This window comes from Schistocerca serialis, chromosome 5 (genome assembly GCF_023864345.2).
Source record: "Schistocerca serialis cubense isolate TAMUIC-IGC-003099 chromosome 5, iqSchSeri2.2, whole genome shotgun sequence".
In the NCBI taxonomy this organism is placed as follows: Eukaryota; Metazoa; Arthropoda; class Insecta; order Orthoptera; family Acrididae; genus Schistocerca; species Schistocerca serialis.
Genome location: NC_064642.1, coordinates 561,866,261 through 561,884,584, shown reverse-complemented (window position 1 = coordinate 561,884,584; position 18,324 = coordinate 561,866,261). Strand labels below are relative to the sequence as shown.

General features: G+C 37.8%; 1 protein-coding gene across 2 annotated transcripts in view; it reads right to left on the bottom strand.

The window, feature by feature from the left end:
* The window catches only part of LOC126481498 (2-acylglycerol O-acyltransferase 2-like), a 114,336-nt gene that overhangs the window by 4,952 nt on the left and 91,060 nt on the right, over positions 1-18,324 (bottom strand). For both annotated transcript variants that reach the window (XM_050105284.1, XM_050105285.1), the window contains exons 3-5: positions 17,580-17,845; positions 12,151-12,325; positions 10,499-10,689 (exon numbers count right to left, since the gene is read on the bottom strand). In XM_050105284.1, coding sequence (XP_049961241.1) covers positions 10,499-10,689; positions 12,151-12,325; positions 17,580-17,845 — 632 coding nt within the window. The remainder of the gene's footprint in view (positions 1-10,498; positions 10,690-12,150; positions 12,326-17,579; positions 17,846-18,324) is intronic.

Genomic DNA, 18,324 nt, shown 5'->3' with positions numbered 1-18,324 from the left:
TAACAGTGACTGTGAGGAAGATGTTTCCAAGTATATTTTGTATTGTGAAGTGAAGTTGTGTGTGTTACGTGATATTGCAATAAAAGCAATTAAAAGGAAGTGTAACTTAAATTCGGAGCGCTGATTACTTTTTTACATCACTATTGTGCTAACTTTGAAAGATTTATCTTCAAGAATGGTTTGTGAAGCGCATCTACAAAACTTTTGAATATAGCAGAATAAAACCTAGGCCTTTTTGCATCCGAGCTTGGAATCACCACCACCTAGATTTTCGACGATTGAGCCATGATTTTACAACGAGACCAGCGTGGGAAACACGAAAAGATGAGTGCCTAGTTTATTCATTATTACATGAAATGACTTTATTAACTGTGCTCTAATGACACCTGCCACATAACAACTATGTTGTTGCCCGAAAATGCAGTATTTAGCAGCGTGAGCAACACCACAATCATTATTAAATTTTGACCTTTGTTGTGGTAGGGTTGTTAGAGAGAACACTGGAATCACTGGCTGGTCTCTCTCTGAGGGGCCATGACTGAACACTTCATGACTACAGCCAACTTATGCCGAGCTGTTGGCTGCCTTTCTTTGGCACAAACAGCATCAACGAAAGTGCCCTGGTAACCCACTGGCCATGTCTTATGCTGTCAGCACCAATGCAGGCAGGCAACACTGACCAACTTATGGCTAGCTAACCGATGTTGCAGGGTGCCAAGAACACACACCTCTCTCAGTGGCATTCAGGTGTGCACAACACGCCGGCCTCAGTGCATACCAGTGTGGCCAGCACCCTTATGCTCCCCTGGCTACTGGCAACCTTGAAGAAAGACAACTGCGTAACTATGAATAATAAATGTGTATTTAGAGATGTCATATTAGCCCTTCTGGTGTTCAACATGTCCTCACCACCAAGTGTCATTCTATGCCATCTTGGCAACATAAAGACCACAGATGCAGTCTTCTATATTTGGTGTAAGTAATTGGATACCATTGGTAGACATTTTCACGTGGTACCACACCTGCAAATCTGCAGTATCAACAACCTACATTATCTGCCAAGCTGCTCCTTTAGCTCTCCTGCTACATTTTACACTTGCCAAATATCCAGTGTGATGAGAGACTCATGCGTGCGTGCATGCGTGCGTCCATCTGGTTTGTCATATGAACTTTGAAGTGTCATTTGTTAAACTACAGAAGTCTGGAGATCTATCTCAGTTCCATGACAATTTTAAGGAAGCTTTCTTTCACCTGGTCAGAACCCATATTGTAATTTGTGTCTATATGAATTGCCACATATGCAGGCTGTGTCAGAATATGTAACATATGTAAAATGTTTGGAATGAGGCACATTAGTTTGCAAATTCTTTTTGGGCCACAATATGTTGCAAGGATTAATATAGTATGTTTCTCATATATGCATTGTGGGTACAGTTTACCAATGTTTTTCCTTGTATGACAGCAGATGGAGGTTACACAAATTGTTTACTGTGCATAACAAGCAGCATTCTATGTCTGCATACATTTGTAACATGTGGCAATATGCTGTTTAAGACTTTTCCAACGTAGTAAACGCTTCATCGGTTCACAAGCATCACGTTGGATAATGTAGTGGAAGTTGCACAATATTTCGACAAGACAGCTGCTCATCATCTTCAGGTGCCAAAGATTGCACAATGTTATCTGACATGACAGCTGTTAACTGATGAAGCATATGTGACAGTGTTACATGAGACACTTAAAGCCTTGAAAGGGCAGATAGTCACATGGTTGGAAACCACAACCAAACAGAAGGAGTTGAATGAAGCATTAGTAAAGAAAGTAGCAGCATTGGAAACTATTAGTGAGCAAATACAATCTGATCTGGGTGAGGCAAAAGCCTCATTCAATATACCAGTTCCTTAAGTTGATCCCATAGCAGGTAATCTAGCGACTCATTTTTCAGCAAAAACAGATGAGGTGTGTATTTATCAGTGATGTGAGGACCGCTGCTAAATTTAGGCAATCGGTTGGACAAAACTTGTTTAAATATGGTAAGTTACAGTTAGTGGGTGATGCAAAGACATCATGTACAACAAGACCCTTAGCAAGGCACAAACATTTGATGAGCTGGCTACTGGACTCATCCAGCATTATCACTAACAGAAAATCATGAGTTTTTTGTTTTGTTTTTTTAGGTAGAAACTCGGTGGATTGTCTCAAGAATACAGCAAGTGAATGAAGTCCTCCTCTGATAAAGTTAAGCACAGACTAGAGCTAACACTGAATGTAGAGACTAACATTTTGCACGAGTTGGAAAATGGAACTTCAGTTGTGTTTTTGAGGGGTATTTCCACCAATGTGTCAAGAAGACTGAGGGTAGAAATTCAAAGCGATTTGGTCACTGTCATTAGGATCACTACACAGCTGGAGGAAATTGACATTGTTATTCTGGGACAAAGCGACCATAGTGTTTTCTCCTCTGAGGTAAAGTGTTCTAGATGTGGGTGTATAGGATACATCAAGAAGCAGTGCCATCAGACAAAATGTTATGAATATGTAGAAGTAGGGCATGAGGTGCAGTGTAGCTAATGCAAAAGGCAAAATAAACACTGTCTGGGTAAGTGTTCATTAAATGCACAAGAGGGTGCCTCAACTGTCCAACGGCATTCTCAGTGAAACAAAGTACTGTACAAATGTGAACAGAAATAGAATGCTGCTTGTTATGCATAGGAAACAATAGGAAACTAGTTTTTGGTGGACATGGCTGCTCATGTGTATGTCATTGGTCGGAATCTCTTAGACAGGAAGAGAGAGGGATTACATGGGTAAGGTTATAATGTCCTCATATCATTGGGGACAACACTGCTCAGGTTTAGCGTTGTACCATGCATGGTTTGTTTTGTTTTTATACAATATTTGGATGAAATCATCTTCACTGAACTTGTCACCCACAGCTCTCTGTAAGTTTGTAACATATAGCAGTTTTGTTATAGTTTACCAAGTCAAAATACTAGTTCTAGTACAGGAAATCTTTGTTAATTAAAAAAAGCTTGAATAATACAAAAAGTACAAGTTGGAATATCAACAGTATTAGGAACCACACATTGTGCAACAGGATGGTCTACTTTGCTCTTGGCCAGAAGTTTGGTAGTGGCTGTTATACTGGCAGACAGCTGACTGGTAGTCATACCAATCCTCTAAGCTGTGCAAGCATTGCAGCAGAGCTGGTCTACAGCATGCCTGCTTTGACAAGAGGCCCAGCTTTTCTGAACTGCACAGATAATAGTTATCGTTACAACACATTCTCTGCTCCCAAAATTTTCCTGCCTACGGCATCCTACTGTCACCACACCATCCAACAGTTCGTGCCTTCCCTGCTCTATACCTCTCCCACATGCTGTGCTGTGCTGCCTTTTTGTAATATTGTAAATACTATAGAAAGTATATGAGAGTGATAAAGTGCTTTCTTTTGTACTGTATTTTTGTTGGTCCTGTTTATGCATTTGACATTGGACAAATTAATTTATATATATACAAGTTACAGTTATTTCTATGCATACATAGTACAATTAAATATTTTATATAATACTCTCCATACATTTGAATATTCAGTGGAGAAAAAGCAGTGATGCTGAAAACATGTCTTTGGAAAATTTTTTAAGTTTTTGACCCCAGTAATTGTTTTTATGTTGTTGGGAAGCATGTTATAGATTTTAACTCCCATGTGGAAATTACCCTTTCGGCACAGGGATGCTTTGATTTGGGTGGTTAAGTTTTTGTTTTGTCTGGTAAAGTGATGATGAATCATTTTTTGCAATCTATTATCCTTACCATTTACATTTATTTTAACGAATAAAATATTTTCCATAATGTAGAAGTATATCCATATTTAAAGTGATTATTAAAGTAGGCTCAATACACACACTTTACTGTCTTATCGCTGCAGGAAGATTTTAGTGAACAAACAAGGTAGCAGCTCTTTTTCAATTTTGCTTTAAGATATCCTATATGCTTATTCTACTTTGCATTGTTTTGTAATCATAATTTTAAGAATTTGGCATCTGTCCCATGACAAATGAGTTCACTATTGATACAAATGAGTTGTACATAGCCCTGTTCACAGCACTGATATTTTAATGCAATAGTTTTTTTCTTTTTATTAAATGCTGATTATTGTGTGCCACTTGCCAAGTTTACAAGTAACAATATTTACTGATTACTGTAATTCTTCCTAACTTTCCACCTTTAATATGATAGAGGTGTCATCTGGAAATATGACTGTTTTTATTAGTATCCACATTTAAACTTAGTTCATTAATGAACAAAAGCAACAGAAATTGTCTCATCACTAATCCATTGCATATTTAATTAGATTATAATCTGATAAGTGTTCAGAAATAGTTTTAAGGTTGACAGTGGGCTTGATGCTCACTGCTTGCTTATGATTGCTCAAAAAGAAATGGATCCATCTGTTGAACATACCTCAAATTTCTTACTTACCAGTCTTTGGGAGCAGACTCTTATGATCTACAATGTCAGAAGCTTTCACTAGGTCTACAGACACTGCTCTTCATTCCTTTTTAGTGTCTGTCAAGCTTAAGGTACGTTTACATCTGTGCACCTTGGGACTAATCAACACGTTGCTATAGCTTTCCCCACATGGAGAAACACACCCCGTTTGAATGGAACCACTAGCACACACAAGCTGAGGAAGAGAAATGCACCTACACACATCCCAGTACTTGCGTGCATGGCAAGAACAGTTGCACAGCGATTAAGTGAAAGGCTCACACGTGTAGACGCACCTTTAGTACGTACTTACCACACTTCATAAATGGCAGTAATTGTTGACTTCTTATTTCTAAATTTGTGCTGATTATTACATAGTATTCTGTTCTTAATTACAGTTACCCTACGTTTGTCATGCATAACCTTTTCGGTTTTTGAAATGCAGGAGGAAACTATGGTAGGTGCATAGTTACTTATATATTTTTACGTATTGAAATTACATTAGACAGTTCAAGTAGAGCAGAGAAAGTGTCTGCTTGAAGTGAGCAATCTCAACAAATGTGTAGGTAGTTAGCTGAACCAGATCAGAGCACTCATCTTTAAGATTGTTGCAGAGACTCTAAGTGCCTGCAAGTTGGAGTTTTGTCATTTTATTGCTTTTGCTACTTAATCTTGGGTGACAGTTGTGATTTACATTGATCTACTACACATGCTTATTAATTGGATTTAGTATTGTTATTTATGTTTGATATCGTTTACTGTCTGCAATACCTGTAAAAAATGATGTTAAATCAGTTGGCTACTTCTAAAGAGTCTGTTACTTTATTTTATTGTGGTAGTGTTGTATTTTTACATGATGCTCTGTTCTCACTAGTTTCTGTTTCTATGACACTCCACCTGGTGATTGCTTTATGTGCTGAATTATTTATCATTTTGCATTATTTTTGGTACTCTCATTACTTTGGAAAATTTTTGTAATGTGTATTTCAGGTGAAGAATTATTCAAGTTACACATTTTATGTATCAGTCTTCTTCAGGCATGAGACCCCTCATTCCATAGTGATCCAACTGTTTGCTCTACAATGTCCTTTATGGTTACAGTTTTCTGTGGAAATGCAACTTGAAGGTAATACATTAATACATGAATGAAGTGTTATATGTCTCACTTAGGTCAGTAATTTTAGAAACTTATCATTTTCTTTGCACAGTAGTTTGTTATCCTGACTGTAGCACCTACATGTGGTACTGAATACTGCCTTTTACCTTCAAGGTTAGTATGTGAAGTACATAGGCACTAAAGCCTGAACAGAACAGTTTTCGTGAAATGTTGAATAAACATTGTATAAACTTTATTTTACTAGAAACTGATCTAAAGCTGTTTCACAAGTGTGTATTACTCAGATAGCAGCATATACTACAGCATTTAAAGTCTAGTAAGTAGTAAGTTTCAAAAGAACCTCTGTCTACTTTTTGTAAGAAAATCAATTTTTAATTTCTTAATAATTATGAAGTCACATTCCATTTTGTTTTCTTTGTTTAGTAATGATTCTAATTTATTTAAGAGAAGTTCAAAATTTCCAGATGGTGTTTGGTAAACTTTAGCAATAACCAAACTGCAGTCTCATTGTCCTCAACATTTCTTTGAGTTAAGGGAATAGGGCCATCAAAATCTACATTTGCCTCTATGTACATCACTACCACACCTTACTTGCTGTCATTCCTGCAATAGTAGGAAGATATAATGAATTTAGTTATTTATGTGTGTTTTCCCGAGGGCATGCAGCTTTACTGTATGATTAAATGATGATGGCGTCCTCTTGGGTAAAATATTCCTGAGGTAAAATAGTCCCCCATTCGGATCTCCGGGCGGGGACTACTCAAGAGGATGTCGTTATCAGGAGAAAGAAAACTGGCGTTCTACGGATCGGAGCGTGGAATGTCAGATCACTTAATTGAGCTGGTAGGTTAGAAAATTTAAAAAGGGAAATGGATACGTTAAAGTTAGATATAGTGGGAATTAGTGAAGTTTTCTGGCTGGAGGAACAAGACTTCTGGTCAGGTGACTACAGGGTTATGAACACAAAATCAAATAGGGGTAATGCAGGAGTAGGTTTAGTAATGAAAAGTAAAATAGGAATGCAGGTAAGCTACTACAAACAGCATAGTGAACGCATTATTGCGGCCAAGATAGATACGAAGCCCACACCTACTACAGTAGTACAAGTTTGTACGCCAACTAGCTCTGCAGATGAAGAAATTGAAGAAATGTATGATGAAATAAAAGAAATTATTCAGATAGTGAAGGGTAACGAAAATGTAATAGTCATGGGTGACTGGAATTTGGTAGTAGGAAAAGGGAGAGAAGGAAACTTAGTAGGTGAATATGAATTGGGGCTAAGAAATTAAAGAGGAAGCCGCCTGGTAGAATTCTGCACAGAGCACAACTTTATCATAGCTAACACTTGGTTTAAGAATCATGAAAGAAGGTTGTATACATGGAAGAACCCTGGAAATACTAAAAGATATCAGATAGATTATATAATGGTAAGACAGATTTAGGAACCAGGTTTTAAATTGTAAGAGATTTCCAGGGGCAGATGTGGACTCTGACCACAATCTATTGGTTATGATCTGTAGATTAAAACTGAAGAAACTGCAAAAAGGTGGGAACTTAAGGAGATGGGACCTGGATAAACTGAAAGAACCAGAGGTTGTACAGAGTTTCAGGGAGAGCATAAGGGAACAATTGACAGGAATGGGGGAAAGAAATACAGTAGAAGAAGAATGGGTAGCTTTGAGGGATTAAGTAGTGAAGGCAGCAGAGGATCAAGTAGGTGAAAAGACGAGGGTTAGTAGAAATCCTTGGATAACAGAAGAAATATTGAATTTAATTGATGAAAGGAGAAAATATAAAAATGCAGTAAATGAAGCAGGCAAAAAGGAATACAAACGCCACAAAAATGAGATTGACAGGAAGTGCAAAATGGCTAAGCAGGGATGGCTAGAGGACAAATGTAAGGATGTAGAGGCTTATCTCACTAGGGGTAAGATAGATACTGCCTACAGGAAAATTAAAGAGACCTTTGGAGATAAGAGAACCACTTTTATGAACATCAAGAGCTCAGATGGAAACCCAGTTCTAAGCAAAGAAGGGAAGGTAGAAAGGTGGAAGGAGTATATAGAGGGTCTATACAAGGGCGATGTAGTTGAGGACAATATTATGGAAATGGAAGAGGATGTAGATGAAGATGAAATGGGAGATAAGATACTGCGTGAAGAGTTTGACAGAGCACTGAAAGACCTGAGTCGAAACAAGGCCCCCAGAGTAGACAACATTCCATTGGAACTACTGACGGCCTTGGGAGAGCCAGTCCTGACAAAACTCTACCATCTGGTGAGCAAGATGTATGAAGCAGGCGAAATACCCTCAGACTTCAAGAAGAATATAATAATTCCAATCCCAAAGAAAGCAGATGTTCACAGATGTGAAAATTACCGAACAATCAGTTTAATAAGCCACAGCTGCAAAATACTAACACGAATTCTTTACAGACGAATGGAAAAACTAGTAGAAGCCGACCTCGGGGAAGATCAGTTTGGATTCCGTAGAAGTACTGGAACACGTGAGGCAATACTGACCTTACGACTTATCTTAGAAGAAAGATTAAGGAAAGACAAACCTACGTTTCTAGCATTTGTAGACTTGGAGAAAGCTTTTGACAATGTTGACTGGCATACTCTCTTTCAAATTCTAAAGGTGGCAGGGGTAAAATACAGGGAGCAGAAGGCTATTTACAATTTGTACAGAAACCAGATGGCAGTTATAAGAGCCGAGGGGCATGAAAGGGAAGCAGTGGTTGGGAAGGGAGTGAGACAGGGTTGTAGCCTCTCCCCGATGCTATTCAATCTGTATATTGAGCAAGCAGTAAAGGAAACAAAAGAAAAATTTGGAGTAGGTATTAAAATCCATGGAGAAGAAATAAAAACTTTGAGGTTCGCCGATGACATTGTAACTCTGTCAGAAACAGCAAAGGACTTGGAAGAGCAGTTGAACGGATTGGATAGCATCTTGAAAGGAGGATATAAGAAGAACATCAACAAAAGCAAACGAGGATAATGGAATGCAGTCGAATTAAGTCAGGTGATGCTGAGGGAATTAGATTAGGAAATGAGACACTTAAAGTAGTAAAGGAGTTTTGCTATTTGGGGAGCAAAATAACTAATGATGGTCGAAGTAGAGAGGATATAAAATGTAGAATGGCAATGGCAAGGAAAGTGTTTCTGAGGAAGAGAAATTTGTTAACATCGAGTATAGAGTTAAGTGTCAGGAAGTCGTTTCTGAAAGTATTTGTATGGAGTTTAGCAATGTATGGAAGTGAAACATGGACGATAAATAGTTTGCACAAGGAGAGAATAGAAGCTTTCGAAATGTGGTGCTACAGAAGAATGTTGAAGATTAGGTGGGTAGATCACGTAACTAATGAGGAGGTATTGAATAGGATTGGGGAGAAGAGAAGTTTGTGGCACAACTTGACCAGAAGAAGGGATCGGTTGGTAGGACATGTTCTGAGGCATCAACGGATCACCAATTTTGTATTGGAGGGCAGCGTGGAGGGTAAAAATTGTAGAGGGAGACCAAGAGATGAATACACTAAGCAGATTCAGAAGGATGTAGGTTGCAGTAGGTACTGGGAGATGAAGCTGGCACAGGATAGAGTAGCATGGAGAGCTGCATCAAACCAGTCTCAGGACTGAAGACCACAACAACAACAACAACAACAACAACAACAACAACAACAACATGATGTATGTCTACTTAATTCAGGCTTGCACCAGTGTTCATAAATGCATATTTCTGAGATATCCTTTCGCCGTTATCTTATCTGTTAGTAATACATTAGTTTCACTAATGTTGTTATCAGAGATTTTACATATAAACGTTATAAATGTTTAAATCACGCTCTTTCACAGCTTGGTAGCTGCATGTAATATTTGCAGTATCTTACACCTTTAGCTTATATTCATATTGCCAATAGTGTCACCACCTTCATTGTTCTTGTTCACACACCAGTCCATAGTTCTTTACAGGTCTATACTCTTGCTTTGGTTTGGCAATTTCACTTTGTTACAGTGTTTTTTAACCCATCTATCCATTAATGTGTCATTTGTTTTATTTGTACATCTGAAAATAAGCCCATCAGGTGCCCTGCTGTTTCTCCTTTTCTGCGTATTTCTGCCTATTTCTGCCTATTTCTGCTCACATACTGGTCCATAACTTTCTTTCTGTTGTGGTTTGGTGGTTGTTGTTCTTCAGGGCAGTCTTTTTATTTACTTGTTTGTTCATTTGTGTATGCTGTATTGCTGGTTCTATACTAGGCTTTTTATATTTGCTAAATGTATGAAAGAGGCAAGTCTACTGCAAATGTGAATCTTTATTTATCTGTTTAGATGTAAATCATGAACTGTGTCTTTGCTTTTTTCCAGACATTCCATTTCAAAACACTCAGTCTCTTCCTACAAACAGTAGTAGTAGTAGTAGTAGTAGTAATTGTAATTTTTTGCTATGAAATGATTGGCTATTTTTCCATTCAGGTCTTTGGCATCACATTTAGAGGTACTTTCAAATGGTTCAAATGGCTTTGAGCACTATGGGACTTATCACGTGAGGTCCTCAGTCCCCTAGAACTTAGAACTACTTAAACCTAACTAACCTAAGGACATCACACACATCCATGCACGAGGCAGGATTCGAACCTGCGACCGTAGCGGTCGCGCTGCTCCAGACTGAAGCGCCTAGAACTGCTCGGCCACTTCGGCCAGTTTGAAGAGGTACTTTAAAAATTGTTATATTGATTTTGTGTCTTAGTTTTAATATGCATCCTAGAGGATCCGTAACGTTCATTGTCATTTGAGTAATCAATAACTATTAATGTATTGTTTACTGTGAAATCCTTAGTTAATTTATCCAGTTTTTGAACAACTTAATTTTGAGCTTACACAAACTTACCAACAGTAGTAACAGGATTCCTACGAGGTACAATACCAAAGGAGTACTGAAACAAACCACGACCAATTGGAAGCACTGGTGCCATTCCAGTAATCTTGCGGCAAAAGTGCTGGAATTTCAGAAGTCTTGTACCTTCTAGTTGATCATAGAGATCAGTCTCCCCAAATGAGATAACAGGAACCAGTGGACAACTGAAACAAAAGTGAAACTTACAATTCATTTTCACTTATTTTCACCTAGTTTTAATTGATCTTTTTTCCTTTTGCTTTCAGTAATGTTCTTTATTTGTGAGCCAGTGCAATTAAACAACCAAAAAATTAAAAGACATTTAACAATGACTTGGAACTTTACAGATACAAGAAGCATAAACTAAAAAGTCACTTGGAAGCACCAGTAATTACAGATGAGCATCATATTTATTTTGCAGATAAACAGCATATTACAATTTCAGTAATGTCATGTGTGTGAGGGATTTTTCAGCAGCTGTAAGTCATTTCAAGACATGGTCAAAGGTGTATGAAACACTAGCAGACAATGTGATTAAGCTGATTAAGTGTTATTTGGGGCTGCATGATAAGATGAGTCTTTTTTTAAATATTTCTCGTGTATTCATCCAGATGACATCGTCCAGAAGACATTATATTTTGTTAAGCCGGGAACCCCGCCTTGTAGCTGGATCTCTAATGTCTCTGCATGATGAACCAATGAAGAAAGACAGCAGCTTTCGGGTAAGCAAGATCTGGGACCAGTATGGTGCATTGCCAAAGCACAGCAATAATGTATGTGCAATTACACTTCTGCAATGGCAATTTAAGAATGCAGATCCATTGTTGAACATGCCAGTAGATACGTGCATCCAACACCAACTGAAGCACAATTGAGGACATTGCATGAAGTCAGAGAGAGAGGGAGAGAGAGAGAGAGAGAGAGAGAGAGAGAGAGAGAGAGAGAGAGAGAGAGAGAGAGAGAGAGAGAGAGAGAGAATGCCTGAAGATGGCAAGAAGTCTGTTTACTAAAATATCGCAGTTTCTGACTATTGCTACCCCACTGAACAGCCGAGAAATAGTCAAAATTTTCTTATGGCCAGAAAACTAAAATCACGCAAGGTGAGTGCTGTTTTGTTGCTTGTTAGCAGCATGGCAGAAACTGCCAGAACAACTTGCTCTAGTGTGTTACACCTACTTTGGAGCCAGCTATCCTTGGCAAGACTTTTCAGTGTATGTGGATAGAAAGAATTACTTGTCCATGCAAATGTCAAATCTCTAAGAAGGTGAATATTATGGGAAGAATGTTTTGATGTGGAAAGTATCATTTGTCAAAACAGAATCACTGATTATTTTTAAATGCGGTGTGGACAGGTAAGAGAAATCAAAAGTGAAGGACACCGCAATGAAAGTTTACCTGTTGATGAAACAAACATGTGATGTGGATCTGACAGGTCTTTAACTCTTCAGGGAAGTGGACAGAATGACTCTATGAAGCAGTGAATTTTTCCTACCAGTAAGACGTGGTTGTGTATCATGGATAGGCATTTAATATGAGATTACACATTCCCAATGCACGATCTCCATATATGTTAGCATTTGTTAATATTACAAAAATTTCTGCAGCACTGAAGCATGAAATGATAAAAAGAAAAATCTTTTACATACCCATGTTTCAGTGCTAGCCTGATGAAACCACGTCGTCGCTTCAAAATTACTCGATATGTGCGAGGTTTGCATTTCAGTGCTTCAGATGCACCACCCACAATTAACACAGCAGCATTTCCTCCTCCCGGTTTGTCCATAAGATACCCAATGCTTTCTGCAGAAGCGGAACATCCACCTAAAACAAATGATTTTTTTTCTTGACACAGTTCAAAAGGGGGTTGACAATTTTCTACTATGAAAACTGAATTAACTGAAGTACAGTTTAGTTTGTTCACTCAAATTCTAGTCTACATGAAACTCCTAAAAGTTACAAAGTATCTATTACCTGTGGCTTGGTGCTGCAAAATACTAAAGTAGTTCTACAGTTGACATTAATGAACTTCGTAATTATTTTGGGCAAAGCTGTGATACGAACATCACAAAACAGAGTGCAAATGAACAAGTGTGACAGCTTGTGAGTCTATTCTGAGCCATGTCCTTTGCTTCGACATATCTTCAGTAATGCCTAGCATATTTTAACATTTGAATCTAATGTGATATTAAAAACTGTTTCTTTGCACAGTGCAATTATTATGACTGATTGAATGATTAATGACGTGGACATTCCTTCATTTGATAACTTAACCTTCTACCATTGCTATGATGATTACATTTCTAGCATTCATGTAATTCTGCAGCCCATTGTTGGGGGTCCTGTTTCCACACAGTAGTCTATCGTATGTGTGGCTCAGAACTTATGTTTCAGGAATATTATTTAATATTACACTGATTGTTTTCATATTTTCACTATACAACTTTTCTGTAAGCTATTTGATGTGAACTGTCATATTACAGGTAAAATTTCTGGAGGAGTATTATCTAGCAGAAGGTGAACTTTATATGAAACTTCTGTTTTATGAAAGGATTGGGTAATATATTCTTAGAGTATGTTAAAGTATTTCCTGATGGTTAATTACAACCTACACTCTGCAAGAAACACTGAGGTGCACAGCAGAGGGTATGTCCCCTTGCACCAGTTATTAGAGTTTCTTCCTATTCCATTCATGAATGACAGACAGGAAGATTTGTCTGTCTTCAAGAGTCTTCCAGTTCAGTTCCTTTAATATCTGTGACACTCTTCCATGGATTAAACAAGCCTCTGACCACTTGTGCTGCCCTTCTCTGTATATGTTCAATATCCCTTGTTAGACCTATCTGGTATGGGTCTCTCTCACTATAGCAATATCCAGAACCAGTCATCATTTAAAGTAAGTCGCCAATCTCTGTACCACTTTGAAATCTTAAGACCTTACTGGATATTAATGCAACTATTTTCATATGGAACTTCATTATAGATAACTGCATCATCTGCAAAAAGCCTTATTTTACTATTAATATTTTCCACAAAGCCATTAAAACATGACATTAATAGTAAGGGTCTCAACTCTTCCCTAGGGCACACACAAAGTTACTTCTACATCTGACTCTCCAGCCAAGATAACATGCTGCATCCTCCCTACCATTATGTCCTCAACCCCATGCGTTCATGCTTTTGACAATAAGTGTAGGTCTGGTACCAAATCAGATGTTTCTTTGGTTCTATCGGTAACAGAAAGGTAGGATCAAGTGCTGTGGTAGGGACCATTTCTATACACAACAGAAGGATTGTCTGTGTCAGTATCCTACAGTACTGGCTCAAAGTATGAATATTAAACACTTTTGCCTGCGTAGGCAAATGGAGCAAATTATTTGGTTCTTTTTACATTTCATGTGGTCTATGGTGGGACTTATGAAGGGATCATTAGTTCATGGGCAGTTACATAAAAACTCAAAAAGGTGGTTTTTTACAATTTTTGTATCAAAATCCAGGCCACACATTCTGAGAATAATATGCACAGCAAATGGCTGAAATTTTTGTGATATATTTCTAAGATCCTGATCTCAAAGAAACCCTTAAAATTTTCTCAGTATCTTTATCCATTTCCAGGACAGAAGTTCGAAATTACACTATTTTTACATGTAAAACACGCATGTAAAACACGCATGTAAAACACGCATGTAAAACACGCATGTAAAACACGCATGTAAAACACGCATGTAAAACACGCATGTAAAACACGCATGTAAAACACGCATGTAAAACACGCATGTAAAACACGCATGTAAAACACGCATGTAAAACACGCATGTAAAACACGCATGTAAAACACGCATGTAAAACACGCATGTAAAACACGCATGTAAAACACGCATGTAAAACACGCATGTAAAACACGCATGTAAAACACGCATGTAAAACACGCATGTAAAACACGCATGTAAAACACGCATGTAAAACACGCATGTAAAACACGCATGTAAAACACGCATGTAAAACACGCATGTAAAACACGCATGTAAAATCTGGTGTGAGGCGAAAATTTAGTTCATGAAGTGATGTATCTTGGGAGAATATGCTATAACGTGACATATCTGAAGGATTCTGGGAACCCCATGTTGTTCTGAAACACATGCAAAACTTTTGTGTATGTAAATTGCGGTCTGAAGTGTAAAATTAATTTTGTGTTATTTCAGTTTAACATAAATAAACTATCAAAATTTTACTGACCCATAAAATTCTTTTTATATGAGTGACACGTCTTGTGGCAAGGAAAAGAAAGTAACAGTGAAAAAATGCTAATTGAGCATGAAAAATGCAATTATGATTCTGTTTGAAAGACTGGTTGAAATGTGGGGTACCAGCTGCCTCATTCTACCTCCCTCAGCATGTTTAAAATTTTTCCAAAAATTTTGGCATGTAAACATACACTATGTGATCAAAAGTATCTGGACAACTGGCTGAAAATTACTTACTAGTTCATGGCACCCTCCATCAGCAATGCTGGAATGCAATACGGTATTGGCCCACCCTTAGCCTTGATGACAGCTTCCAGTCTCACAGATATATGTTCAATCAGATGCTGGAAGGTTTCCCAGGGAATAGCAGGGAGTACGGCACTGAGGAGAGATATTGATGTTGGTTGGTGAGGCCTGGCACGAAGTCGGTGTTCCAAAACATCCCTAAGGTTTTTTATAGGATCCAGGTCAGGACTCCATGCAGGCCAGTCCATTACAGGGATGTTATTGTCATGCAGCCACTCTGCCACAGGCCATACATTATGAACAGGTGCTCGGCCATGTTGAAAGATGCGATCACCATCCCTGAATTGCTCTTCGACAGTGGGAAGCAAGAATGACACTATCACACCATAACAACAGCGCCTCCGAATTTTACTGTTGGCACTACACAGGTTGGCACATGACGGTCACTGGGCATTTGCCATACCCACATCGGATCGCCACAATGTGTACCATGATTCGTCACTCCACACAACATTTTCCCACTGTTCAATCATCCAATGTTTACACTCCTGACACCTAGTGAAGCAGCATCTGGTATTTACTGGTGTGATGTGTGGCTTACGAGTATCTGCTATGCCATGAAATCCAAGTTTTCTCACCTCTCACCTCACTTTCATAGTACTTGCAGTGGATCCTAATGCAGTTTGGAATTTGTGTGTGATGGTCTGGATAGATATCTGCCTATTACAACCCTCTTCACTGATGGCAGTCTGTCGGTCACAAAAATGATTATTTGCAACAATGTTAAACAATGCTATAAATATCTGAAATTGTGGTTTTCTTTTCATTTTAGTATCACGGCTTCTAAAAGGAAACTCATTCTGTTTGGCATTAAGCAGAGACTCTAAATTTTGTTAAGTTGAACTGAGGTTCCGCACAGGAAGATATTGCTGCTGCGCACAGTGCTGGATGAGCAACTGCTTATTACATCAAAAAAGAAAGAGTTATTTGACAGTACAAAACCCAGTTCGACAATGAGTTAGTAAAACAGAAGGTTATGTGAAAGAGAGGGAATGAAGTGGTCATAGCTGTTCATAGTACGAGAAAGATAGATGAAGATATCATAAGCATGTAGGAAAGTAATAGTGAAAGTGATGAACAGGCCATAGCAGGAGAGAACAAGATTTCTCACACTGATAGTGCCGTAGCTGCAAACATGTTCCTGGAGTATGCTATGCAGCAACCTTGTACAGTACTGATGTTATTGCTCGTAAAGTAGCTGCGGGATAAATCTTTCTCCTGTCACATGTCACTGTGACAACTGAAAATTTGGGGCATGTATTATAGTGAGTTATACTACTGGACATATACAGATGTAAGGACCAACTTTTCTATGAAAATGAGTTTTTCTTTGGCTTTAACGAAGTATAGTCTCTGTATGTTTCAGACAGTATCAATAATCCTGCAATTCCACTAAGCCAGCACCCACACATCAAGGAATGGCCAGATTACTGAGATTCTTGTGTATTAAAGTAGTTTGTGTGAACTCCATAACCATAATGAAGTCATAAAAAGCACGAGGGCATTGTCTAGTAGAACTACACTATGATGGAAGAAGAATGGGGAGACGGCAGCAAAAACATTAAAGTGAGAGTAAAAATACTGGATAACTATTGTGAATGTATACATATCTATATTTCTTTTCAGTATTATTTCTCGTCATTCTATCATTCACCAATTTTCTCTCTTCAGTCTGTGTGTAGCACATTTTTTCATTTCACTACTCATCCACAACTGTTTTATCTTTCATACAATGACAAGAGCTGTTCTGGTGTAGGCATATCACTTTAAAACATCAACTTCTCAACAAAAGTATTTTTGATCATCTAATTAGACATATAAGAACGAGTGTTTCCCATGATAGTTACTGGCAGTTTCATTTATATAAATCTGCATTCCATATTCAACTACAGTGCAATGTTATAGGAAATATTACCCTTTAAATATGAGTGTCATTGAATTCACATGTCAGATCATTTACTTACTTGTTATTGAGTTGCCCTGTATATAGTTACACTCAAATGGCAATTTTTTTTTTTTTTTAATGCATTCTTGTGTATCTGCAGACAATCATGATTTCTCTCTCTTTCCTTCTTCCCTTCCAGTCATGGAATTAGTTAAAACACTAAGCACATGCAACAGAACATTTAAACAACTATCTATCCATTCTGGAATACAAAAGTATTTTTAGTTATTTGACTAGGATAACTGGGGGGGGGGGGGGGGGGGGGGGGGTTGATGTTGCTGATAATATTTTGATTACCAAATAGAAATGTTATTAAGTGCAAGTATGACTGCAGGGTTTATGTATTGTATGCTTCCATATACTCTGATCCTTTCAGTCAAATGTGCCACTGCATAAACCACAATTCTAGAATTTATAACATAACTATCTTATGAAATGATAATTAGTAAAGTGTCTCCAATTCTCATAAAGATTCATATAAAATTTTTCATTTAATTTATAGACCCTTTATTTTTTTATATATATTAATTCTATGTCACAAACAAACTATCTGATTATTGAAAAAGTAGAAAAGTAAACCAACCTAAGGATAAGCAGAGCTCTCTGAAGAAAGGAACCTTGAAATGTTGTTCCAGTGTAAGAGGATAAACAGTAATTCCTGGGAAAAGTTTGTCCCACCCCATATAATCGGTGGAGAAGCAGCCAAAAACCCCTGCACTCAGCACACCATGTGGAAATGCACAGAACAGGTAATTGCGATTTGGATCCAATGGTTCAATACGTTCAAGGCGTAATGGAAAGAAGTCCCTAAAGTAGCGCCACCACAGCCATCGCCGTGCCCATTGTAACCTGTAACAAATGAATGTGTTATGTCAGGTGTCCAGTTTCAGAGTATATTGTAAATGGCAAAGAATAAATACTCAAATGTGAATGGACATGATTAGAAAAGGTCAATATCAGTCTCTGCAGTTGTCATTGACTTCATAATGGGGTTTAGTTATAGAAAATTAATATCAGCCATTATTATTTAATGTAAACACACGCACACGCGCACACACGTACGTACGTCACAAATATTGTTAGTATTCATACTGCTCTAATCTTTATCAGATTAAAGTGTACAAATACCATGAGCTTTCAAATTTAAGTCAAAAGGTAGATCTATATTTACTTACCAGAAGAAAATGGATGTAAGGGTAATAGTTTACTTCAAACTATGGAATGTGCTGATGATTTGAGCTTTTAGATATCTTTGTTTCTTCTCTGCTCAAAAAAATTAGATCAAGTTGGGGCACCAAAATGTGCACACGTATAATGATTCAACTAGT